Source organism: Podarcis vaucheri (assembly GCF_965113315.1).
Source record: "Podarcis vaucheri genome assembly, chromosome: 10".
Taxonomy (NCBI): Eukaryota; Metazoa; Chordata; class Lepidosauria; order Squamata; family Lacertidae; genus Podarcis; species Podarcis vaucheri.
This window is the reverse complement of record NC_138748.1, coordinates 9564509-9589095: the sequence shown is the minus strand read 5'-3', so window position 1 is coordinate 9589095 and position 24587 is coordinate 9564509. Positions and strand designations below refer to the sequence as shown.

The following is a 24587-nucleotide window of genomic DNA, read 5'->3' as shown; positions in this document are numbered from 1 at the left end:
ATTTGTTTTCAGGGCTTTACAGGACTAATTCTAAGGAGGACTCCAACAGCTCGTAGGGGAGTGTTTTCTGGAGACATGGTGGAACCCGTTGGCAACCAGTATGTTGTGGCTCGGCCACTGTACTCAGACCTGGCATTTGATGAAGAGCATCAGAAAGTGCCCAGATACCATAAAAACTTTGTGGACCATCTCAGAGTATGCTTTAGGTAAGAGACTTTTTTTGTAGACATGGATAAAAAAATAAAATGGTGCCATGGGGTAATTCTTCAGGATTTCTTGGTAAGATTTTCAGCTGGTTTCCGAAAAGATTTCCAATCATTTGTTCCCCACTGGGTCCTGCATATAGCATTCTGGCATGTTAAAGGAGAAAACAAGAAAGAACCGCCAGCTTGAAGGACTCATCTTAATTCTCTGAGTAGTTCAATGCACAAGGGACGCGGGTGGCGCTGTGGGTTAAACCACAGAGCCTAGGACTTGCTGATCAGAAGGTCGACGGTTTGAATCCCCACGAGGGGGTGAGCTCCCGTTGCTCAGTCCCTGCTCCTGCCAACATAGCAGTTTGAAAGCACATCAAAGTGCAAGTAGATAAATAGGTACCGCTCCGGTGGGAAGGTAAACGGTGTTTCCGTGCGTTGCTCTGGTTCGCCAGAAGCGGCTTAGTCATGCTGGCCACATGACCCGGAAGCTGTACACCGGCTCCCTCGGCCAATAAAGCGAGATGAGCGCCACAACCCCAGTGTCGGCCACGACTGGATCTAATGGTCAGGGATCCCTTTACCTTTCCCTAGTTCAATGCACATAACCAAACTGCTACTCAAATTAATCCCATTCGCATAATGCTCTGTGACCCATCCAAACAAGGAGGCAAGACCAATCCTGAAGAGTGCGGGAGACAATACAGTGGTACCTCTGGTTAAGAACTTAATTTGTTCTGGAGATGCATTCTTAACCTGAAACTGTTCTTAACCTGAGGTACCACTTTAGCTAATGGGGCCTCCTGCCGGCGCTGCCACTGCACGATTTCTATTCTCATCCTGAAGCAAAGTTCTTAACCTGAGGTACTATTTCTGGGTTAGCGGAGTTTGTAACCTGAAGCGTCTGTAACCTGAAGCGTCTATAACCCAAGGTACCACTATATAATATTATCCCTACATGTCAAGGCTGGCCCAGGACCTTTTGCCACCTGAGATGAAAGACAAGAGATTTCCACTACATTTCCTTGTTCAGAAGCTGGCAGGGCTGGCGGCTGAATCTTTGGCTGTGTACATGTTGCCAGTTACTCTGGCTGCACTGCCGGTGCATGTAGACACGATGTTGCCCAGAGCTAACCTGTAGTTTCTTGAATGCTGCTGTGCTGCTTGACGCTTTTTCTCTCAAACCAGCATCGGTCTGAAAGGAACCCTCAAGCCACATTCATTTCACAGCTAAGCAGAGGTGTGTACGTTCGATTTAGCCTTTGCCCATGGGCAGATGGCAACGCAGAAGGAGCCGTCAGAAAATCAAGATCAAAAAACCAAGATCAAGCGAGTTCTTGGCCCCTTCTGCGCTATCAGAAGTTTCTGTCCTCCCTGAGCATTCCTTATCATAAACCACTCTGGAAATATTTGAACTAGAGAACAACATAGGAGGGTTTTAAGAGATCAACAAACAAGTAGGCCCCAGACCTAATGTACTCCAAATGCACTGGTATCATGTTAAGAATGTGTTGCCGAATAATACCACAATAAAACACCAGTCTATGGGGCCATAACAATGCAATTCTAACCATAGTATGCAAGACATCCTGAGTTCAATGAGGCTTACTCCCTCCCAGGTAAATGGGTTTGGGCTTGCAGAGCCTCCAAGTGTCCCTGTTTTCCAGGGACAGTCCCGGATTTACAGAAGCTATCCCGGTTTCTGATTTGATCCTGAAATGTCCCGCTTTTCTTTAGGACTTTTGTATTTTCATCAGAGAAATGTTTGAGGGTAGGAAGTTATGTGACCCCGGAGCCAAGGGGATAAGTAACTATACAACCTTTTGAAGACATCTGAAGGCAGCCCTGTATAGTTAATGTTTAATGTTTTATCATGTTTTTAAATATGTTGGAAGCCACCCAGAGTGGCTGGGGCAACCCAGTCAGATGGGCAGGGTATAAATAATAAATGTTGTTGTTGTTGAATTAGACGTTCCTATTTTCATCAGAGAAATGATGAAGGGCATAATTTACTGTCTTCAAAACAAAGTTTGGGTATTTGCAGGTTCTTTGCTTCTGCTTAGAGTTTCCTGATGAAAAAGGTATCGTCGTCTTGGTAGCAAACATTTTTTCCGTTATATACATTCTCATCCTTTTATTAGACCCAGCTGGGGACATCAGTAGTTTAACTTTTGCATGATTCAACCATTCTCTTTTCAGCTGCACTCCACAAAAAGCAAAGAAAGTAGCTTTTAATTTGTTTCCTGTCATCTCCTGGCTACCTGCCTACCGCTTCAAAGACTGGATTCTCAGCGACATTGTTTCGGGAATTAGCACGGGGCTCGTAGCTGTTCTACAAGGTAAATATTTTCAGTTCTTTCATAAATGGCACATCATTTATTTTCATATTAGAGGTTCTTCTATATCATTGGTTGGGAATCCATGGCTCTCCAGATGTTCAGCTCGACTACATCTCCCATCATCCCTGACCATTGACCAGGCTGGTGAGGGGTTATGGGAGTTGGAGTCCAACAGGTTCTGGAAGGTAGCCAACTGCTCACCTCTCCCCTACATGCAGTCATATTCTCCAAGGTGATGCACTTTTTCTTCTTTCTAATTTTAGGTCTAGCATTTGCTTTGCTGGTAAACATTCCTCCAGGCTATGGACTCTATGCAGCCTTTTTCCCAGTGATTATATATTTTTTCTTCGGCTCTTCCAGACATATATCGGTTGGTAAGTTGAACGGCATTCCAAGGGACCTTGGCACGGTGCCACCTTCTCCAAGATTTTAATTCACCTTACCTAGACTTCTTCCAATAGAACATACTGTAGCTACGCATCACTTGTAAGAATGGCTGCTCCAGTACATTGTGTGATAAGGGAGCCAATAGTGCTACTGGCATAACACCATAAAACAAGATGCTGTACCACCATGGTGATATTTTGATAGAATCACATGCAGATATGTCAGCATAAATATTTAGGAGCAGGGTGATTTCAGTGGGTATCGCAGAAAGAAACATGGAACAGGTAAAGAATAGGACTGTAATTTATGTGCATGGAGCCGATAATGTTCCCTCTACTTTCATGATGGGAAATATTCCATGTCTACAAAGCATTTCCTACCACTTAAGGGGAGAGCTCCTTTTCTCATGGAGCATGCACACCAGAAAGGCGCTCTCATGTACCCTAGATCACTTAGTCAGAGGTGATTTGACTAAAGGCCTGCTCACACAGAGGCCTACGTAAGTCGGTCCCATTGATGTGATCTGTCCACTACATGTATGTGTAAACACACACACACACAGGGGGGGGGGGCATTTGCTTCCAGTCACAATGCAGTGGATTTTTATCAACAACCTTGTTATGGAATCATAGAAGTGGAGGGGGCCTCGTGAGTCATCTAGTCCAACTTCCCGCTTAATGAAAGAAATCTTGAAGCAGAGAATCCTTTAAAAATGGCTGTCGAGCCTCTGCTGGAAGACCTTCAGTGGAGGAGAGCCCACCATTCCTCTAGGTCAGTGTTTCCCAAACTTGGGCCGCCATCTGTTTTTGGACTACAGTCCCCATCATCCCTGACTACTGGTCCGGCTAGCTAGGGATGATGGGAGTTGTAGTCCAAAAACAGCTGGAGACCCAAGTTTGGGAAACACTGCTCTAGGTCAAGGGTGGGGAACCTTTGCCCTCCAGATGTTGCTGGACTACAACTCACAGCATCCCTGACTATTGGCCACGTTGGCTGGGCTTGATGGGAGTTGGAGTCAACAGCACCTTGGTGACCCAACAGCTCCCCATCTCTGTTTGAGGTAATCGGCTTCCTTGTTGAACCATCAAGAGGTTACCCAGAAAACAAAATTCAGGATGAAGAACATGGTGTGATCTGAATGGCTGAGGAACACCTTAACGAATGGACGGGGATTCTAATCCTATTTACTCTATGCTCACACACTTAAGAGTGCATGGCGCAAGTTTCTCTTATTGATAGGATCTTTTAAGCTGAAGCTCTTACAATGCTAACAATGTCCACACAGGTCCTTTTCCTGTCCTGAGCTTGATGGTAGGAGGCGCCGTTATACGAATAGTCCCAGATCCAGTGAGTAACAGCACGCTAGCAAACAGTACATTGATGGATGAGATAAATCAGAAGAGAGTCGTGGTGGCCGCATCGGTGACTATGCTTGCGGGCATCTTTCAGGTTAGTATTTCCAAGCAATATCTGCAACTCTTGTCTTCATCTGTTTATCCATCCCTGATGCTCCAATCCATCCAAGCATTACATCATGCCACAAAATCACTCCATAGTGTCCTGGGAGAAGAAAGTAAGCACACTGTTGAAAAGGGCCAGCGACACAGGTCACTCTAATGCCCAGATGCTCCCTTTGCACCTTACACGAGTCAGTTCATGGGCCGTTTTTCCAATGGATGGAAAGCCCTATATGGTTATGGACCATAATACTTTAAGGACCACCTCTCCCCATATGAACCAGCCTGAACTCTGAGGTCTTCATCAGAAGTTCTTCTTCACATGCCTCACCCAAGGGAGGTGCGGAGGGTGACCATATGAGAACAGGTCTTTTCAATGGTGGCCTCTCCATTTGCGGAATGATATTCCCAAGTAGACTCGCCTCGCGCCATCCTTGTCCGTCTTTAGGCACCAGGCTAAGAATTTGTTTTGTTTTTGTTTATCTGGGTCTTTGGTTAATTAGGTAGTGCTATCTTTTAGTGAGCAGGGGACAGGACTTGTTCTTAGTAATATTTTACTGGGTGAGCGTTTTATGTCTTTTGTATTGCTTTGACACTTTTTTCTGGTTTTAAGTTCCCAGCATGCAGTTGGACCAGAGATCAGGGAGGGAGCATTTCAGTGTGATTGTGAAGCCACCACAGGGTGTTCTCATGGCACCTAGCCCCACATGAGGGAGTGTGATGATGTAAGAAAATGTACATGAAGAGCACTTTTTTTAAAGCCCGGTTTATAGATACTAAGCAGTAATATCAGGAGACTAGCAAGATTGCTGTTTCTTTTCTGTTCTCCCCCTCCCCCCCCCCAATTCTTAAGACCTTTATTAAGAGATGCTTGCCGTTTGACTTGAAGAAATCAGGTGTATATTTCATACAAATTATAAATGAGGTTCTTAAAAATCCAAACTCACCAGATATGAAACAATTTAAAAACCTTTAAAGGCGTATTGAGAAAAAACAGGCCTTCAAAAAAACATGTTTGTCGCTGCAAAAAAGGAGACCACTTTAGGTAAAAATAATAATAATAAATCCCATAATGTTTCTTTTCGGTTCTGCTCCCATAAAAGCAGCGTTTGTTTCTTTATGTCTCTTCCAGCTGCTGTTGGGTGTGCTGAGAGTCGGCTTCATTGTTATCTATTTATCCCAATCGTTAATAAGCGGATTCACAACAGCTGCAGCCATCCATGTTGTCGTGTCCCAACTGAAATTCATCTTTCAGCTGACAGTTCCTGGATATAATATACCTTTGGGAATTATATGGGTGAGTGTTTCTGACCCGCACCCGATTATTCCTTGGGAGCGCCACCACTTTCTCTAGCTATTGTGAGGTATTTAAGAAGTAATCACAATAAATTCTTTTAAATACCTTGGTGACTTTTTGCAGTTAAAAAACTTGTCTCCAGCCCTTGCAAGCTCTTTTTTGCTTAGCCTGTGGGTTAAACCACAGAGCCTAGGATTTGCCGATCAGAAGGTCGGCGGTTTGAATCCCCGCGACAGGGTGAGCTCCCATTGCCCGGTCCCTGTTCCTGCAAACCTAGCAGTTCGAAAGCACATCAAAGTGTAAGTAGATAAATAGGTACCACTCTGGCAGGAAGGTAAACGGCGTTTCTGTGCGCTGCTCTGGTTTGCCAGAAGCGGCTTCGTCATGCTGGCCACATAACCCAGAAGCTGTATGCCGGCTCCCTCGGCCAATAAAGCGAGATGAGTGCCGCAACCCTAGAGTCGGCCACGACTGGACCTAATGGTCAGGGGTCCCCAGCCCAACATTTGCAATATCAATTTATATATTATATAAGCAGCTCAGTGCAGTATTCTTTATTCCTCCTTCCACCGCCTATAAGTGATGGACTCTGAGGCATCCAGTATCATTACAACCTTAGTAGTGCTTAAAACAAGACATACAATTGCTAAAGTAAATTACCACAACCCTTCCCTGCATCATGGTTGTCGTTGTTGTTTTTGTGTGTGCAACAGACGCTGAAAGGTATATTCGAGCAGATTACAAAAACGAACATTGCAGACCTTGTCACATCGCTGATCATCTTGGTCATCGTGTTTTTTGTGAAAGAATTGAATGAACGTTACAAAACCAAGCTCCCAGCACCTATCCCCATTGAACTCATTGTGGTAATTGTTTATCTTTCTCTGTTTTTGTTGTTTTTCTAAAAGGAGGGGGAACCAAGAGTTATTTATTTGTTTGTTTACACCAGGGGTCAGCAAACTTTTTCAGCCGGGGGCCGGTCCACTGTCCCTCAGACCTTGTGAGGGGCCGGACTATATTTTTTTTGGGGGGGGGGAATCAAAATCGAATTCCTATGCTCCACAGAGATGCATTTTAAATAAAAGGACACATTCTACTCATGTAAAAACATGTTGATTCCCGGACCATCTGTGGGCCAGATTTAGAAGGCGATTGGGCCAGATCCGGCCCCCGGGCCTTAGTTTGCCAACCCATGGTTTACACAGCTGGTCCTACATACTGATGCAAACCATTACACTTCTGTTCAGCTCGAGGAAAATAATATTGTTATACAAAAAGAAAGAAAGAAAAAGAGAGCCACCTATAATCCTCTTCGGTTGGTGTTTTCCTGGTGTATCAGTTTGTCTTTTATGAGGAAATACAGCTCATTTAAAATTGCATCACACTATAGTTAACAAGATGGGTGGCGCTGTGGTCTAAACCACAGAGCATAGGGCTTGCCGATCGGAAGGTTGGCAGTTCAAATCCCCATGACGGGGTGAGCTCCCATTGTTCGGTCCCAGCTCCAGCCCACCTAGCAGTTCGAAAGCACATCAAGTGCAAGTAGATAAATTGGTACCACTCTGGCAGGAAAGGTAAACGGCGTTTCTGTGTGCTGCTCTGGTTTCACCAGAAGTGGCTTAGTCATGCTGACCACATGACCCTGAAACTGTCTGCGGACAAATGCTGCCTCCCTCGGCTAGTAAAGCGAGATGAGCGCCGCAACCCCAGAGTCTTCCGCGACTGGACCTAACGGTCAGGGGTACCTTTACCTTTATAGTTAACAAGATAGGTTTAGCAAACTATGGGCACAGCAGAAGCCCTGTGCAAGGACTTCTGTTTGTGCAACAAAGCTTATCCCACTGTCCCCTCCAAACAACCCAAAATTGCCACAGGGGGCTTGAGATGCTCAAAACAGATGGAATGTTTGTCATGGTGCGACACTGAATTCCGCCCTGTGCTACAATATTTTTGACAAGGTCACCGCAAAAATGATGGACTACAACAAGGTGCCAGCCCCCTTCCCCGTTTCGATATATTTCAATATAGCCTGGGCTTGTTTGGCCATTTTAGTGAACTTTTTATTTCTGGAGCCTCAGGCGTAATCAGCTAATATAAATGTAAGTAGCTAAGATAAATATGACAATATGGAGGCAAGTATTATGGCAAAGGTTTAGCAAATGGAAGATATGTCCACTCGCTAGCTGAGAAACACCTTGCTGAAATCTTATGCCGGCTACTTTGCTTCTTTCCAGACTGTCATCGCAACGGGGTTATCCTATGGTTTTGATTTCAAAGGGAAATTCCAGGTAGACACTGTTGGAAAGCTTGAAAAGGGGTAAGTACACCCTATTCTTGAATGGGAATGGTAGTGCCACAAATTTAAGATAAAAAGCTTTCCATCCCAAGTGAAGTTTTGGGGAACGTATTTACCACACCTTGACCCAAATATAGAAGGACAGTTAAATGCTTTGTACAGTGGTGCCTCGCAATACAAAAATAATCCATTCCGCGAGTCTCTTCGTCTAGCGGTTTTTTCGTCTTGCGAAGCAACCCTATTAGCGGCTTAGCGGATTAGCGCTATTAGCGGTTTAGCGGCTATTAAAGGCTTAGCGGCTTAGCGGCTAAAAGGCTATTAGCGGCTTAGCGGCTTAGAAAAAGGGGGAGGGAAAGCCAAAAAAAATCGCAAGACTTGCAAGACGTTTTCGTCTTGCGAAGCAAGCCCATAGGGAAATTCGTCTTGCGAAGCGCATCGAAAAACAGAAAACCCTTTCGTCTAGCGGGTTTTTCGTCTTGCGAGGCATTCGTTTTGCAGGGCACCACTGTAAATGGGTCCTGAGCTATCGGTCATCCATGAGTTTAATGAGAGGTATTAATATGACCAGTCACCTTCGGAACAAAAAAATTCACCATCTCCGATGGTATTCTTCAGAAAGAGGTCTCTGGAGGCTTTCTAGTCTTGGGATTTATTTCCAGAGGGTGACAGCCAGCCCCCCCAAAAGCATTACAGTGGTACCTTGGTTCGCAAACTTAATCCGTTCCGGAAATCTGTTCCAAAACCAAAGCATTCCAAAACCAAGGCACGCTTTCCCACAGAAAGTAATGCAAAACGAATTAATCCGTTCCAGACGTTTAAAAACAACCCCTAAAACAGCCATTTAACATGAATTTTACCATCAGTTCCAGTCGTGACCGACTCTGGGGTTGCGGCGCTCATCTCGCTTTATTGGCCGAGGGAGCCAGCGTACAGCTTCCGGGTCGTGTGGCCAGCATGACTAAGCCGCTTCTGGCAAACCAGAGCACCACACGGAAACGGCGTTTACCTTCCCGCCGGAGTGGTACCTGTTTATCTACTTGCACTTTGACGTGCTTTCGAACTGCTAGGTTGGCAGGAGCTGGGACCAAGCAACGGGAGCTCACCCCGTCACAGGGATTCGAACCGCTGACCTTCTGATCAGCAAGTCCTAGGCTCTGTGGTTGAACCCACAGCGCCACCCGCGTCCCAGCTTGACCTGCATTAAGAGACAGCAAAAATGGAGTCAATTCACTCTGTCCTGTCCATATTAAAGTCAGTCACACTTGCAAACACTGTGGATTGTGCTGTGTGTGATACACGCACATAGAGGCAGCACAGCACATCTTTCTTAACATGCTACAAAGGCTATTTATGCCCTGCTTTTTTAAACCCCACCTCTGACCTTTGCTTTCAGGTTTCAGGCTCCTTTTTCACCGGATGTAGGTATCTTTGAAAGCTGTGTGGGTGACGGTTTCGCTATTGCGATCGTTGGCTTTGCTGTGGCCTTTTCCGTGGCGAAGGTGTATTCCATAAAGCACGATTACCCCATCGATGCTAACCAGGTAGGTGATCGCTGCAGATGCCAGTTCTACATTTAAAGAACCTAGGATATTGAGAGAAATGTGAATACTTTTGAAGAAAATAAATAAATTGCCAGAGAAAAAGGGCTTACGAAATGCCTTGTCTGGTCATAATATATAAATATCCTTTTGGTGTTTTTGAAGGAATTAATCGCCTTTGGAATAGGCAATGTCTTTGGCGGTGCGTTCAAAGGTTTTGCTGCAAGCACTTCGTTGTCCAGGTCGGGTGTGCAGGAAAGCACGGGAGGCAAAACACAGGTAGGTATTGGATAAGACGAGATCCTGCACTAACTGAATTCAAGAAAGCAGTATTCTAGGATGCAGACTGACAAGGGGCTTTTCTCATGCAGATTGCTGGACTCCTCTCAGCTGTCATTGTCTTGATTGTCATCTTGGCCATAGGTCATCTTTTGGAACCATTGCAGAAGGTACAGACTTCTATGTGCATAACAGCCATTCAACAAATAATGCCATTCTTTCCAATGGGACGGAACAAAAACTGTAGCATCGCCAGTGGAACCTAACGCCATGCTTGCCAGATATTCCCCAGATAAACATAGAGTCATTTTCTGTGCAAGGAATTACCTGGCAGCAGGAAAGCAAGGCTCCAAAATGGCCCACATTTTTTCACTTCCTGAGCTAGAGAATAAAAACAACGCCCCACTTCCCAATAACAATGGTAATAGTAAAAATAACAGGCAATTTGCCATGTCTCAATGCCCCAAATTTGTTCTGCCTAACAGTATAGGTGTTTCTGTTGGGGTCTATATGGTTTACTTGACATCTACACCATACATTTAAATCAAATTTATATCGCTTTACTGGTCATGGCTCCCTCTCCACCCCTGTCTGGAAACTTAGAGACTATAGTTTACTCCTTGCGGAGCTACAAATCCCAGCACCCCAAACAAACTGAAATTCCCAGAATTCTTTGGGGGAATGAACTTTAAATCTCTGGTGTGGATGGAACAACTAGTCTCATCACAGGGTTTTAGAGAGAATCAAGTCCCTTCTATAGAATAATTAAGTGTGCAAGAAGGCCTCTCATCTCCAATTTAAATTAAAAAAAAAAAGTATTGTTGGGTTATTCTGACCTTGCTTAATATTTTAGCACTTTCCTCATCGTGGATTGAGGAAAACAGTGCGGGCAAGTTGAAAAAAAGGTATATTTGGTGCCACTCCCCCCCCCCCTTCATGGTGAATATTTCATGTTGCAGTATACGCATTACACACAGCGAAGTTTGACATCAAAGTGGTGAAAGAAAGCAAGGGGGATACAGGGGAGAGAAGTAGCAACACCCCAGGAATCATAGCATTTTAGTACACACAGTACTACCCCCATCTGACCTTAAACATGGGTCTCAGCTATACAGCTGCAAATATAACGTTTTAAGTGCATTACTCAAATGTGAGACTAGGTGGCGATGGTGAGCTTATGGCAAATTCCAAATATTTTTCAAAAAGCTTTTTTTTAAAAAAAAAAAAAAGCAATTTCACAGCATTTTTTAAAATATGTGTCTAGAATCCACCATGAAGTGTGTTTTGTTTTTTCATTGACAGTCAGTCCTCGCAGCTTTGGCTCTGGGCAATTTAAAGGGAATGCTTATGCAGTTCAAGGAGATCAAGATTTTGTGGGGCAAGGACAGATACGACTGCGTAAGTATCCGTAACAACAGAAACCTCGCTGTGAAAGACTCTTGAAATCCCTCCTTTAAAACTAATTGTGAAAGGTGTTCATTCAGAAAATTGTTGCCTTTTGAGTTTCGCCAGACAGAACAAGGAATTCTGACATGGGGGGGAGAGGCATAAATGTTGTGAGGATCCTATGCCCTTTTAAAATGTGGGTTTTTGGGGTGGGGGTGGGGGTGGGGTTATTGGGTTGTTGTTTTTATTTTGATTATGTATTTTGTGGTTTTATCTTTTGATTTTATTCTGTGAAACGCCCTTGAGACCTCCGGGCATAGGGCGGTGTAATAATAATAATAATAATAATAATAATAATAATAATAATAATAATAATTTGCACTCATTGGCTCCCTTGTAGCGAGCTTTGTTTTATATTTGTTAGAAATGCTTCACAAATCCATAGCACCCACTTAATGCAATTGCACTTAGTCAGTAGAATTGGAATGCATTCATGATATGTACCGTATTTTTCGCGCCATAAGACACACCCGACCATAAGATGCACCTAGTTTTTAGAGGAGGAAAGGGGGGAAACCCCTTTTTTTGAGGATCAGCTCAAAGTTGTTGAGCTTACTTTGCAAAGGGGGAAAATCCTGTTTTTATGGGGTTCAGCTCACAGTTCTGCAACTTCTTTAGGAAAGGAAAGAGAGCTGTTTCTACAGTTTCCAGACAGATAATCTAATCAGCCAGTCACATGGCGCTGTGGAAACAAACAGCCTCCGTCTGCAGAACATTCAACAATGGAGGCCTGGGCAAGGGGGCGGAGCCAGAAAGGGAGCCAGCGATCGACCGCACATTCGCTCCACAAGACGCACAGACATTTCCCCTTATTTTTTAGGAGAAAAGTGTGTCTTATAGAGCGAAAAATATGGCATTCCACAGTAAGAGCAATACAGTGGTGCCTCGCAAGACGAAAAGAATCCGTTCTGTGATTCTCTTCGTCTAGCGGTTTTTTCATCTTGCGAAGCAAGCCCATTGACGGATTAGCGGATTAGCGCTATTAGCGGCTTTTAGCGGCTTACATGCTGATCGGATCAGCTGATAAGCGGCTTAGTGGCTTAGAAAAAGGGGGGAGGGGAAAAACCCCGCAGGAACTCGCAAGACATTTTCGTCTTGCGAAGCAAGCCCATAGGAGATTCGTTTTGCGAAGCACCTCCAAAACGGAAAACCCTTTCGTCTAGCGAGTTTTCCGTCTTGCGAGGCATTCGTCTTGCGGGGCACCACTGTAGTTTTCAAAAGGCCCATCTATAAGAAGGTCAAGCTCAGCATGCATATAAAACCTGCGCTATCACAGAGGCAGCTGAACAATCCATACGCTCCAAAACCCGAGAGAAGCATTTTGGTCACATCAACACCATACATTGGATGTGTATTTAATGCACAACAGTTCCCAGAATGCCTTTGGGGGAAACCATGTGTTTTAAGGTGGCACGGGTGGCGCTGTGGTCTAAACCACTGAGCCTCTCGGGCTTGCCGATCAGAAGATGGGCGGTTCGAATCCCTGCAACGGGGTGATCTCCCGTTGCTCAGTCCCAGCTCCTGCCAACCTAGCAGTTCGAAAGCACGTCAGAGTGCAAGTAGATAAATGTGTCCATGATACCTGATTGTTCAATATCTATCTATGTTTCTCAGCTTGTCTGGATCGTGACCTTCCTTGCTGGCATCTTGCTGGGTCTGGATCTCGGGTTGGCAGCTGGAGTAGGATTCGAACTCCTCACTGTTATATTCCGTGCACAATTGTGAGTCCATCTTCCTAACTTGTCAGATTCATGTAATAATTATTAATTTTAAAATAATAATTAAAAATGCAATCCATACAGTTAAATGGTTAAAAAAAAGATTAACGGCCAGAAGACAGAGGCATAGCGTGGGGGGGGGTGCCATGGCCCCAGGCGCAATTTTGAGAGGGGGCGCACATTAGCGCTCCATCATCAGAACCTGGCTCCGCGGCAGAAGGAACTACGCCTTAGCTGCGGGGCTTGTGCCTGACACCGCTGCTCCCCCCATTTTTTATGCAAGTTGGCACCCCTGCATCACAGCAAACATTTTCGTAGAGTAAAATAAAATGCTGCAGGATGTATTGAGTGTCTACCAAACTTCCATAATGCTGCAATCCTATGTACATTAACTTGAGAATATAAGTCCCATTGGACTTTCTGAGCATTAGACTTGGTCAAACATAAACACGTATCAGTTTTATACCAGTATATCCTAGCTGACTCCCCTCCCCAGAAAAATCCAGAAATTTATAATTTGATGAGGCTATGGAGAACTTACTGCTAGAAAGAGAATGACATCCCCTTACAGAATTGCAGCTATCAGGGCTTCGTAGGGCAAGGAAATTACTTTGCTAAAGTCTCTCCTCCTCCCGGAAGGGAGGGGTTGTGATCTGGAGCTGTTCCCACGCTTCGCAGGGGGCGTTCCGGCCCCTGCTTGCCGTCATTGCTGCCGCGCCACGCTCCCCGGTCAGTCTTCCAATCAGAGGGAACCTCGCGGGCGGGGTTTAGCCGCTCAAATGCGGCCACGGCAGCTCTTTCCCCTCATTGCGCTGCCAGGTTTCAATGGGTCACCCACCCACCCTTCCCTTTAGTTCATCGCTTCATGCTTGACCTTGCTATGGATCTCTGGTTGGTCACCTTGGTCACCCAAGGGGGCTGGTAGGAGTTTTTACCCAATTGGCAAATTGGCACTGGCCACTTGGTTTTTCGCCTACCTCGTAGCAAATCGTCACAACTTTCTGGTATTGGCGGTTAGGCATTGGAATATGTGGTTGGTGTGTGGAAGGGTGTGGCCATCGCCTACCCCTTCACTTTACGGGGATTCCGTTAAAGGAATCCGGCGGTCATGGATCCTGTCTGATGCCCTGCTAGTGGCTAGGGCCATGGCACGACCCCTGGTGACATCAGGGGAGAGCTTTTGGTTGTATTTGCATCAACAGACTCCTCCCACTGGTGGTTAACCCCTCATCAGACTCACCCCTCCCTGAGGGGGTGGAGTCAAGCTCTGCTGTTTATCCAGTGCCTAAGCCAATACCTCTCACATGTTGTAATCAATAAAGTTGTGGCCTTTTCTAGCCCATTAACCTAATATACTGTGTCCTTGTGTCTTTCTTATCCCCTTGAATCACAAGTTGGTTTAAACTTAACAATACCGTTCTATACATGGGGAACCTGTAGCCCAACAGTTGTTGGACTACAAGTCCCATCAAAGGCGTTCATCTTTATTGAAATGGAAGTCTGATGAATACCCCTTACAGTGTGTTAGTCAACTCATTTGATTTTTCTATTTGTTTTTCAGTCCAAAATGCACAGTTTTGGCTAATGTTGGAAGAAGCGACATCTACAGAAACAGGAAGGATTATAGAGATGTAAGAACCTGATTCTTGGTTGCAGCAGTTGGTGTCTGCCTGTTGATTGTGAAACGATGTGCTAAACTAATGTGTGTGTTTTTTGACCAAGATATATGAGCCAGAGGGAGTGAAAATTTTCAGATGCCCATCCCCAATCTTCTTTGCTAATATTGAATTCTTCAAGGACAAATTGATTGCAGCGGTAAGCATATTGTTATAGATTTGGGGAAGAGACCCCCTAAAACGCTAGAAATTAATAAATGGTAGGATTTTGATTACAGTGGTACCTTGCTTCTTGAACAGCTTGGCTCCCTAATGCCACAAACCCAGAAGTAAGTGTTCTGGTTTTCAAACGTTTTTCGGAAGCCGAATGTCCAACACGGCTTCCACTTGAGTAAAGGAACATCCTGCAGCCAATTGGAAGTCACACCTTGGTTTTTGAATGGTTTGGGGAGTTGAACAGACTCCTGGAACAGATTAATTTCAAGAACCAAGGTACCCACTGTATTTGGGATGTGAAGGGAGAAATACAAGCTGCAGAGGAATTCCTGGAATAGCCTATGCAAGACGACCTGGCCATGCTAGGGCCGTTAAGAAACAAGACAGGGCCACTGAGGACCATTGGCAATGCAAGAGAACTCTTTCCCCCTTGCTCTGAGGTGTGAACAGAGACTGGGAATTTGGAAGGTTGCCAGAGTAACTGGGTGAATAAGTCATATTTCTTAAATCTACAATAGTCTCCGCTGTGTTTCAATTCTCCAAAAGAACACAGACCCAGGGTGAGTGCCCATAACCCCTAGGAATCTGGGAGAGAGTGGGTGATAAATCCTTAACAGAAATTATTTTTCATGTAATATTGGATATTGGACAGTGAACCAAAGGCTAGATCTACGCAGCTATTAAAAAACGCTATGCAAAAAATGGTTGGAAAGCTCACAACCGAAAAAAGCATTGAGTTGCCATTTCAGCTGTACGGTGCCATCTGGTTTCACAGTGTTATAACGCATTTATAACGCTGTATTTTGACTAATGTAGCTGAATGCAAGGTGCATGTAACACTCAGAACTTACAAGAGCAGTGAATTTAACAAGCTAAACCAAACCAAACCAAATCAAATGTTTCAGGTTGGGTTCAAGCCACTGAGGGTGCTACGCAAGCGCAACAAAGCCCTGAGGAAAATCAGAAGGATGCTGAAGAAAGGCGAGCTTCAAGTCACACCTGTAAGTATCCTGCATTCATTCAATGGTGCAGACCTCTCACTGAATTTACAAGTGTCTCATCCCAGTCAACAAACCTTGCAGGAGTCTGAAGATCATTTTTTGAAAGTCACTGGGGCTAGTGGGGGCTCACAAATATTGTTGTTGTTTAGTCGTTTAGTCGTGTCCGACTCTTCGTGACCCCCTGGACCAGAGCAAGCCAGGCACTTCTGTCTTCCACTGCCTCCCACAGTTTGGTCAAACTCATGCTGGTATCTTCGAGAACACTGTCCAACCATCTCGTCCTCTGTCATCCCCTTCTCCTTGTGCCCTCCATCTTTCCCAACATCAGGGCCTTTTCCAGAGAGTCTTCTCTTCTCATGAGGTGGCCAAAGTACTGGAGCCTCAGCTTCAGGATCTGCTCTTCCAGTGAGCACTCAGGGCTGATTTCCTTCAGAATGGAGAGGTTTGATCTTCTTGCTGTACATGGGACTCTCAAGAGTCTCCTCCAGCACCATAATTCAAAAGCACCAATTCTTCGGCGATCAGCCTTCTTTATGGTCCAGCTCTCACTTCCATACATCACTACTGGGAAAACAAATATTACATATGCTCCCAATATTACATATACTTAACACAAGTAGGCATTAGCAGTATACTCAGGTGTAAGACACATGCCAGGCTGCCATCAAGTGACACAATGTTCAGCAATGCCATTTTACCATAAGAGATGGAAAGCGGCAGTTTTTAGAGCATTCCCTGAGATCATAAAAAGCTGGCAGTTGAAGAAAGTGCCTGTATAAACCTGTACAAACTGACATATTTTTGAATTAAAACTAAGATTTCTTTTAAAAAAACAAACAAACCCTAAAATCTCTTGGACTGGTGTGTGCAACATTTTTTCTCTCCAGGATCACGTTCCTTCATGAATAATCTATTTGGGGTTGCTCTAGCTCCTGGGTAGGCAAACTAAGGTCCGGGGGCCGGATCCGGCCCAATCGCCTTCTAAATCCGGCCCGCGGATGGTCTGGGAACCAGCGTGTTTTTACATGAGTAGAATGTGTCCTTTTATTTAAAATGCATCTCTGGGTTATTTGTGGGGCATAGGAATTCGTTCATCATTATTATTATTTTTTCCAAAATATAGTCCAGCCCCCCACAAGGTCTGAGGGACAGTGGACCTGCTGAAAAGGTTTGCTGACCCCTGCTCTAGGTTTACTAATCTGGAACGTAGACCAATTGTCTACTACTCTGAAGAAGTATGCCAGTTTGTTCTCAGCTGGTGGGAAAATGTACTTTTACTAAGTCATATGGCCAGGAAAAAATGTTTTTATACACACACACACACACACACACACACACAAACACACACACACACACATATATACATACACACACACTCAAATAAAATACTGCCAGCTGTTCTGAAACTATGTAGGAAGTTGGTGGAGGGACATTTAAAAAAACCCAGGGAAAACAAGGAGGAAATGAATAAACAGGAAGGAAGGAACTCTTAAGTGACTGAAGAAAAGACCAGCTTTAGGAGGCATTGGGAGCGGCATAAAATGAAGTTTGGGGCTTAGAGCCTAGGAATCACAAAAAAATAGTGCCTGAAGTAGCCCTATGCTTTCTCTTTCTCACTTACGTTCTTCTAAGATTTACAAACCATTACTATCTTAAAGAATTTCTCTCTCATTCCTGTTTCCCCCTGCCCAGCAACTTATAGGTAAACAGGTTACCTGTAGAAATGGCAGTCTAGTGCAGTGTTTTTCAACCTTTTTTGGGCAAAGGCACACTTGTTTCATGAAAAAAATCACGAGGCACACCACCACTGTGTGCGGAGAGGGAGATGTCAGAGCCCCTCTGCTCTCTATGGGGAATTGGATGAGAGCGGGCCGCCTGTCCGCTCTCATCCGATCCCATCCGATCTGATCCCCACCCAGGACGGATGGAAAATAGGGTGGACACAGTCCGGCGCCCGCCTAGTGGGCGAAAAATTGACTTTTTAAAAAAAAAAAAAATCTTTCGAATTTTTCAATTTTTCCCACAGCACACCAGGCAACATCTCGCGGCACACTAGTGTGCCGCAGAACAGTGGTTGAAAAACACTGGTCTAGTGTACTAAGTTATCTTTTCGTTAATAATTGGAATTCTGATCATTTTCTTCCTTTGATACAGAAAGGCTTGGTTTGCACTGTTAATGGCATAAGCGACTCTGACGAAGAGCTGGACAACAACAGAATTGAAGAACTGGACCAGCCCACATATACCAAAGACTTGCCAATTCAGATAGACTGGAACTCAGACCTTCCTCCCAACATCATGGTTCCGAAAATCGACACACACAGCGTCATCCTTGATTTCTCGGCTGTGTCGTTTCTTGATGTTTCTGCTTTGAGAGTCCTTGGACAGGTAATTGTCCTCCGTACATCTTCCAGCCAACAAGTGTAAAGCTAATTATTCATTCATTTTATTACATTTGTGTCTCAGATTTACTCTAAGAACCCCAAAGCGCAGTGTACATTGCTTTTTTCTGTACCCCTTTTTGTAACGCGCACTACAAACCTGTGAGATAAGTTAGACTGATAAATGGCGAACAACTGAATTTAGTTCAAGTAACCTCAGCTTCCCAAGTCCTAGTCTGACGTTATACCACACTGGAACAAAATACATGTTTATTCTGCACAGCTCATTCAATGGACAAAAACCTGTAACCCTAAAGAGCCACAGAACAGGCATGTTTTAGAAATCCATCAATTGTTTGCATTCTTCAGGACATGTCAGATCTCACCATGCGGCAAGAGGGAGTGAAAAACCAGGCATATGAAAGTGACGGGCAAAAGTTGACTTTACTGTGTCAAACACAAAATCCAACCGAAAATGACTACAGTGTACCTTGGAAGTCGAACAGAATCTGTTCCGGAAGTCCATTCGACTTCCAAAATGTTTGAAAACCAAAGCACAGCTTCCTATTGGCTGAAGGAGCTTCCTGCAGCCAATTGGAAGCCACGGAAGCCCCATCAGACGTTCGGCTTCTGAAATAACATTCGAAAACCGGAACACTCACTTCTGGGTTTCAATAGTTCGGGAGCCGATTTGTTCGGGAGCCAAGGCGTTTGAGATCCAAGGTACGACTGTATACTGTAGCAATAAGACAGAATGGATATATTACTTCGGTGTGTTCAAACCACATTGGGCATGTTATTTCATTAATCCTGTATGGAAAGCCAGAATTACCATCCAAATATTGCAGACAGGAATGGGAGAGTGGGGAGGAACTCTGAAGTTTGGAAGTGGTGACTTGCTTACAGTCACCTAGCAAGCTTGTGACAGTAGCAAGCTTTTAACAGTTCATTCTGCCATCAACCTATCTGTAAATTTTTCATTTAACAGACTTTGAAAGAATTTGTCCGGATTGATGTGGATGTATATATTGTGGGAGCACACGGTAAGTTGAACCCATTCTATTTTTTATTATTTAAAGAACAGCAGTGGCATGTTCAAAGTTTGTGTCTTAAGTCTGCCCCTAAAATGCTAAAAGTACTTACTTACGCATGATTCCCAGAAATTTCAGTGGCACTTTTTCTTCAGTTGTACGAGTGATGAACACAGTGTAGCCTGGCACCCCATCTTAAATATAGTTACCCAGAAATAGATCTCAGCTACTTACAGTACACAGTTAGAACAATTTCCTCAGAGGCTATCTGAGGACGAGGCTATTTGGGACGCGGGTGGCGCTGTGGTCTAAACCAGTGAGCCTAGGGCATGCCGATCGGAAAGTCGGCGGTTCGAATCCCTGTGATGGGGTGAGCTCCTATTGCTCGGTCCCAGCTCCTGCCAACCTAGCTGTTTGAAAACACGTCAAAGTGCAAGTAGATAAATAGGTACCGCTTCAGCGGGAAGGTGAACAGTGTTTCCGTGCGCTGCTCTGGTTTTGCCAGAAGTGGCTTAGTCATGCTGGCCACATGACCCGGAAAAACTGTCTGCGGACAAACGTCGGCTCCCTTGGCCAGTAAAGCGAGATGAGCGCAGCAACCCCAGAGTCGTTTGCGACTGGACCTAACTGTCAGGCGTCCTTTACCTTTTTTAATCTATATTTTAAGCTTTAGGGTCACATGGCGTACTCTTGCTTTGTACCAAATGGCATCAACGTTAAACCAAGGTCCTGTGGAGTTTGGGGTGATGTTGCCTGACGTAGAAAGGCAGAGCACAGCTAACAATGAGCAATTAAAACTGAATCTTCTAGTCGCTCATATGAGTAAGCCTGATCTTTTGCAATGATGAGAGATACCAGCTGATCTGCTCTGGCCTGTTAGTGTAAAGAGATTTCCTTGCTGTGGAGGCTTATCTACCTAGAGCTTCTTAGGCAGAGCAAGATGGGTGCATCCCTGCCTATCATCTCTCCGGTTGCCAGTTCCAAAATCTACTGCCAGCTTGACTCCTGACTATTGTTGTCAGGTGCTGGGTTTGCCCTTCTGTTTGTTTCAAAGCAAAACATTTATGAAATTGACAAGTTGGGAAGCCCGCGACCAAGTTCCTGAATCTGAAATAAAATATTGAAAGACCTACATTGGCTCCCAGTACGTTTCCGAGCACAATTCAAAGTGTTGGTGCTGACCTTTAAAGCCCTAAACGGCCTCGGTCCAGTATACCTGAAGGAGCGTCTCCACCCCCATCGTTCTGCCCGGACACTGAGGTCCAGCACCGAGGGCCTTCTGGCGGTTCCCTCGCTGCGAGAAGCCAAGTTACAGGGAACCAGGCAGAGGGCCTTCTTGGTAGTGGCACCCGCCCTGTGGAACGCCCTCCCACCAGATGTCAAAGAGAAAAATAACTACCAAACTTTTAGAAGACATCTAAAGGCAGCCCTGTTTAGGGAAGCTTTTAATGTTTAATAGGTTATTGTATTTTAGTGTTTTGTTGGAAGCCGGAGAGACCCAGCCAGATGGGCGGGGTATAAATAAATAATTTATTATTATTATTATTATTATTATTATTATTATTATTATTATTATTATTAAAATAAATTTGAGTGTTGTGCTTGAGATTTTTTACTAACCTTTTTTCCTGGCTTGGAAACCTGTTTTCTTTCCCCCTCTAGATGGCGTTCTGGATAAACTGGAAAGATGTGGATTTTTTGATGATGAAATTAAACCATCCATGTTTTTCCTCACCATCCATGATGCTGTTTTATACATATTGCTAAAAAAGGACCTGGAGCTCAGCGCACCAAAGTACAAACCCAATATGGTAAGAAAAAGGCTGCAGTAACTGATCTTCACTTGGGCAAACGTCTTACCTTTTGTTCATATTAGAAACCACAGCTGTACATTTGCATATAGGTAGGTTTCTAAGACTACCCCTCCATCCATAGTAACTTGGCCTGGAGACAGATTTGGTTGAAATAAAAGTAATTCCTGTTGTGAGTAGAATCTCAAGCTGAATTACAGTACTGAGGTCAGTTTGGCAAAACTACCAACAAACGGATACTTTAAATGCTGTGTTGGCTAGGGCTGGTAGGGTGAAAAGCAGGGAGGCCAACAGTAGGTGGCGCTGTAGGCAGAGCCAATTCATTCTATGTTTTGCCCCCATGTTCCTCCCTGCTGAATTTTACAAGGGACAGCACAGAGACGGACGAGTTTGAACCTGTGCCATCTCCTGGACTGGATATAAAAGCGGCAGGAAGGGACGGCCTGAGTGCAGACTAAAGATGGTGGGCAGTGACCAACTTGGGCTTTAAAATTTCAGTGACGCCCTGTGCCACACCAAAACTTAGTGCCCCCTCCACCTCCCACCTTCCATTGTTTGTCATTGTTGAGGTGCCCTCTGTGGCACCCTCGTGGCTTGGCAGGTGAACCGGTTGCGCTCCCTTAAACCCGCCTCTGTGGTGTGGCAGCACCCCACTTGCCCTAATGGACCAGCGCCCACTACTAAGGCTGGGCGATATCTGGTTTTCAACATCGCGATATATATCACCACATAAACATTGTGATATGCCGATATATCACAATGTCTGAAATAAGGGTGGAGCTACGCAGAGCAAGATGGCTTCCTGGTTTTCCCCGCATTGTGATTTTTGCATAGCACACAAATGTCATGATTCGCGATATATTGCCAGGTCAAAAATCAAGAAACTGATATCACAATATGGACTTCAAACCGATTTTGGATGATGTATTGATATATCACTCAACCCTACCAGCTACTTAAAGGAAAGAAACCCATATCCCTCACTAACTCTTAACACGTCTATTCCGTCACAGGAAAAAGAAGACAAGGATCATTATGTAATCAATACAAATGGACTACGCAGTCGGGAGCTCATGGTAAGGGACACTTCCCTACCCAATTTTTAAAATCATCAGTAAAGATAGAAGCATGGGGGGGGGGCTATTGCCCTGAAACAGATCTGCTAAAAGAAAGAAGTGCAGTCCCTTTTACAGGAAGGTAGAACTGAGGCCCCAATAGGCATGGTCAGTTTAAGTATGCAATGCAAGTAGATAAATAGGTACCACTCCAGCGGGAAGGTAAACGGCGGTTCCGTGCGCTGCTCTGGTTCGCCAGAAGCGGCTTAGTCATGCTGGCCACATGACCCGGAAGCTGTACGCCGGCTCCCTCGGCCAAGAAAGCGAGATGAGCGCCGCAACCCCAGAGTCAGTCACGACTGGACCTAATGGTCAGGGGTCCCTTTACCTTTTCCTTATGCCTTCCATTTGACTGGCTCCATCAATATTGCTATACCTTATTGGCAGCGACAAATTAAGCAGTGGCTGCGTATCTAGTCAACAGAAGACACACTGGCAGAATCCGAGACCAGGGAGAGGAGACGGTGGAGGAAGATTGGAAGAAATTTAAAATTTATTTGCAGAAATATTGTAAAATTTATGAATGTTAAGGACATTGAAATGAATCGCAGGGGCTTTAGCAACAAAGTAAAATCTAAGATTGGATTAATAACAGATAAATTAATAGGATATGAATTTGCTGAATTAATTTATAAAAAGGGATACAAGAACGGGAGACGTGAAGAAGTCCGGAAAATAAGCTAATTGAAGATGAGAAATTAAGAAAGTGGGAATTTTTGATTTTTGTTATTATATGTGTTTTTATCTCTTTTTTCTTTTTCTTTTGATGTGTTCAATGTTTGTATTTTTGTATTGTATTTTTTGTGATTTTGTATTTTCTTTGTCTTTTATTCTGAAAACTTAATAAAATATTTATTAAAAAAAAAAAACAGAAGACACAACTGCATAGTGACGGTCAACTCCTAACATAACTTTTGGGAGACTGCTAGGGGAAGGCATTTTTTACTTTATTTTTGATATTAATATTTATTCGTCTTTTTCTCCCAAAAGGCAAACTCAAAAGCAACTTACAAAAGCTGAGGCATTTTTTATTTGCTTCTTTCCACCCCACAGGCACCATCAGAAACAAAATTCTAATTGTCATACCCACTGATGAGCAGGAAACCAATTGTTGGGAGTATAAAACCGCTGGAAAAACATCTAGGCATTGTCGCCGTTGGGGGAACCAGTTCAATCTTGGAGGAAACCGCTTTATACTATGGGTGTGTATCTATATGCCAATATTAATTCTGATTTGACTCTTCCCACCCTTGTGCTAATGTAACCAGAACTGTACCACTGAGACACAAGAGAGAAGTACCGGCTGACAAAGGACGCACAGGTACAAAAAGTCTGAAGATAAAAAACCCCAGCTCCTTGATGGCTAAGGGGCACAGAAAGTTGAGAGGGGGGAATTGACAACTTAGTCAGTCAGGTGGCTGGAACAGGAAGACAGAAAAATGTGGAGTAGAATCACCTCATTGTCTGCAAGTGCTATTTTTCTAGAAAAATGAGGTGCCGGAAATCACCATGAACACCTCTTCTTCTCTTATACAGTGGATGCTCAGGTTGCGAACGTGATCCGTGAGGGAAGCACATTCGTAACCCGCAGCAGCGTGTCTGTGCATGTGTGGGTCGCGATTCAGCGCTTCTGCGCATGCGCCGAAACCCGGAGGTAACCTGTTCTGGTACTTTGTTTGCAACCCGAAATCACACAACCTGAAGCTTCTGTAAGCCGAGGTATGACTGTAATGGCAATGGCGCCCATCTGAGAGATGCTGGAACTGAGTTCCGGCGAGTTCCGGCTGAAAAACTAGGTGACTTCCTAGTTCACACTGGTAATATGTTTTTCAGTGTCCCAGTGGCCAGAAGAGAAAATTACGCATATAAATCAATGGAGAAACATCTAAAAATCAACGTAGCTAGGACTGAGCAGTGGGTGGGGTGGTTTGCCCACCCCACCCCACAACAAAACCCCACCCCATGCAGGGGAAAGAGGGGGGATACTTGAAACAGGGGAACTAAGCATACCCATAGCTGTCAACTTTTCCCTTGTCTTGCGAGGAATCCTATTCGGAATAAGGGAATTTCGCTTTAAAAAACGGAAAAGTTGACAGCTATGAGCATACCCCGTGGGCATGGATGGAGGAGGGGGGTTGCAATAACCAAGGGTGTGTGTTTGTGTGAATGGAGTCATGTAGCTGGAACCCTGAACAGAAGCACTCCTCATTGCAACATTTTGTGTATGTATACTATAAAAAAAATGCCGCACTTGTAAATGTATAAAACGAAAAAGTGGAAGTTTGATATTATAAAATACCTAATTGTCAATCTGCCATCTCAAAAGTTCAATGTAAATTCAGCACCAGCTCATAGAACATGTATATCTGTAAGTAATTCAAAGATAAATTGTACAGTCACGAATGTGAAATTGTTTGTATGACAGTTCAAAATATTTTCCATTTTATACTGTCTTATGTTTTATC

At 44.4% G+C, this 24587-nt stretch overlaps 1 protein-coding gene across 1 annotated transcript; it reads left to right on the top strand.

The window, feature by feature from the left end:
• Positions 1-75: 75 nt before the first annotated feature.
• SLC26A3 (solute carrier family 26 member 3) lies at positions 76-24587 on the top strand (the record flags this gene model as incomplete). The annotated part of the gene is made up of 20 exons (XM_082239639.1): positions 76-206; positions 2394-2533; positions 2797-2907; positions 4206-4369; positions 5510-5674; positions 6388-6540; positions 7909-7991; positions 9364-9511; positions 9674-9787; positions 9880-9957; positions 11090-11185; positions 12848-12954; positions 14513-14582; positions 14674-14766; positions 15689-15784; positions 17939-18172; positions 19154-19208; positions 20859-21007; positions 22021-22083; positions 23176-24587. The coding sequence occupies 20 exons, from the start codon at positions 76-78 to the stop codon at positions 23197-23199; spliced, it is 2274 nt and encodes a 757-aa protein (XP_082095765.1). The 3' UTR covers positions 23200-24587.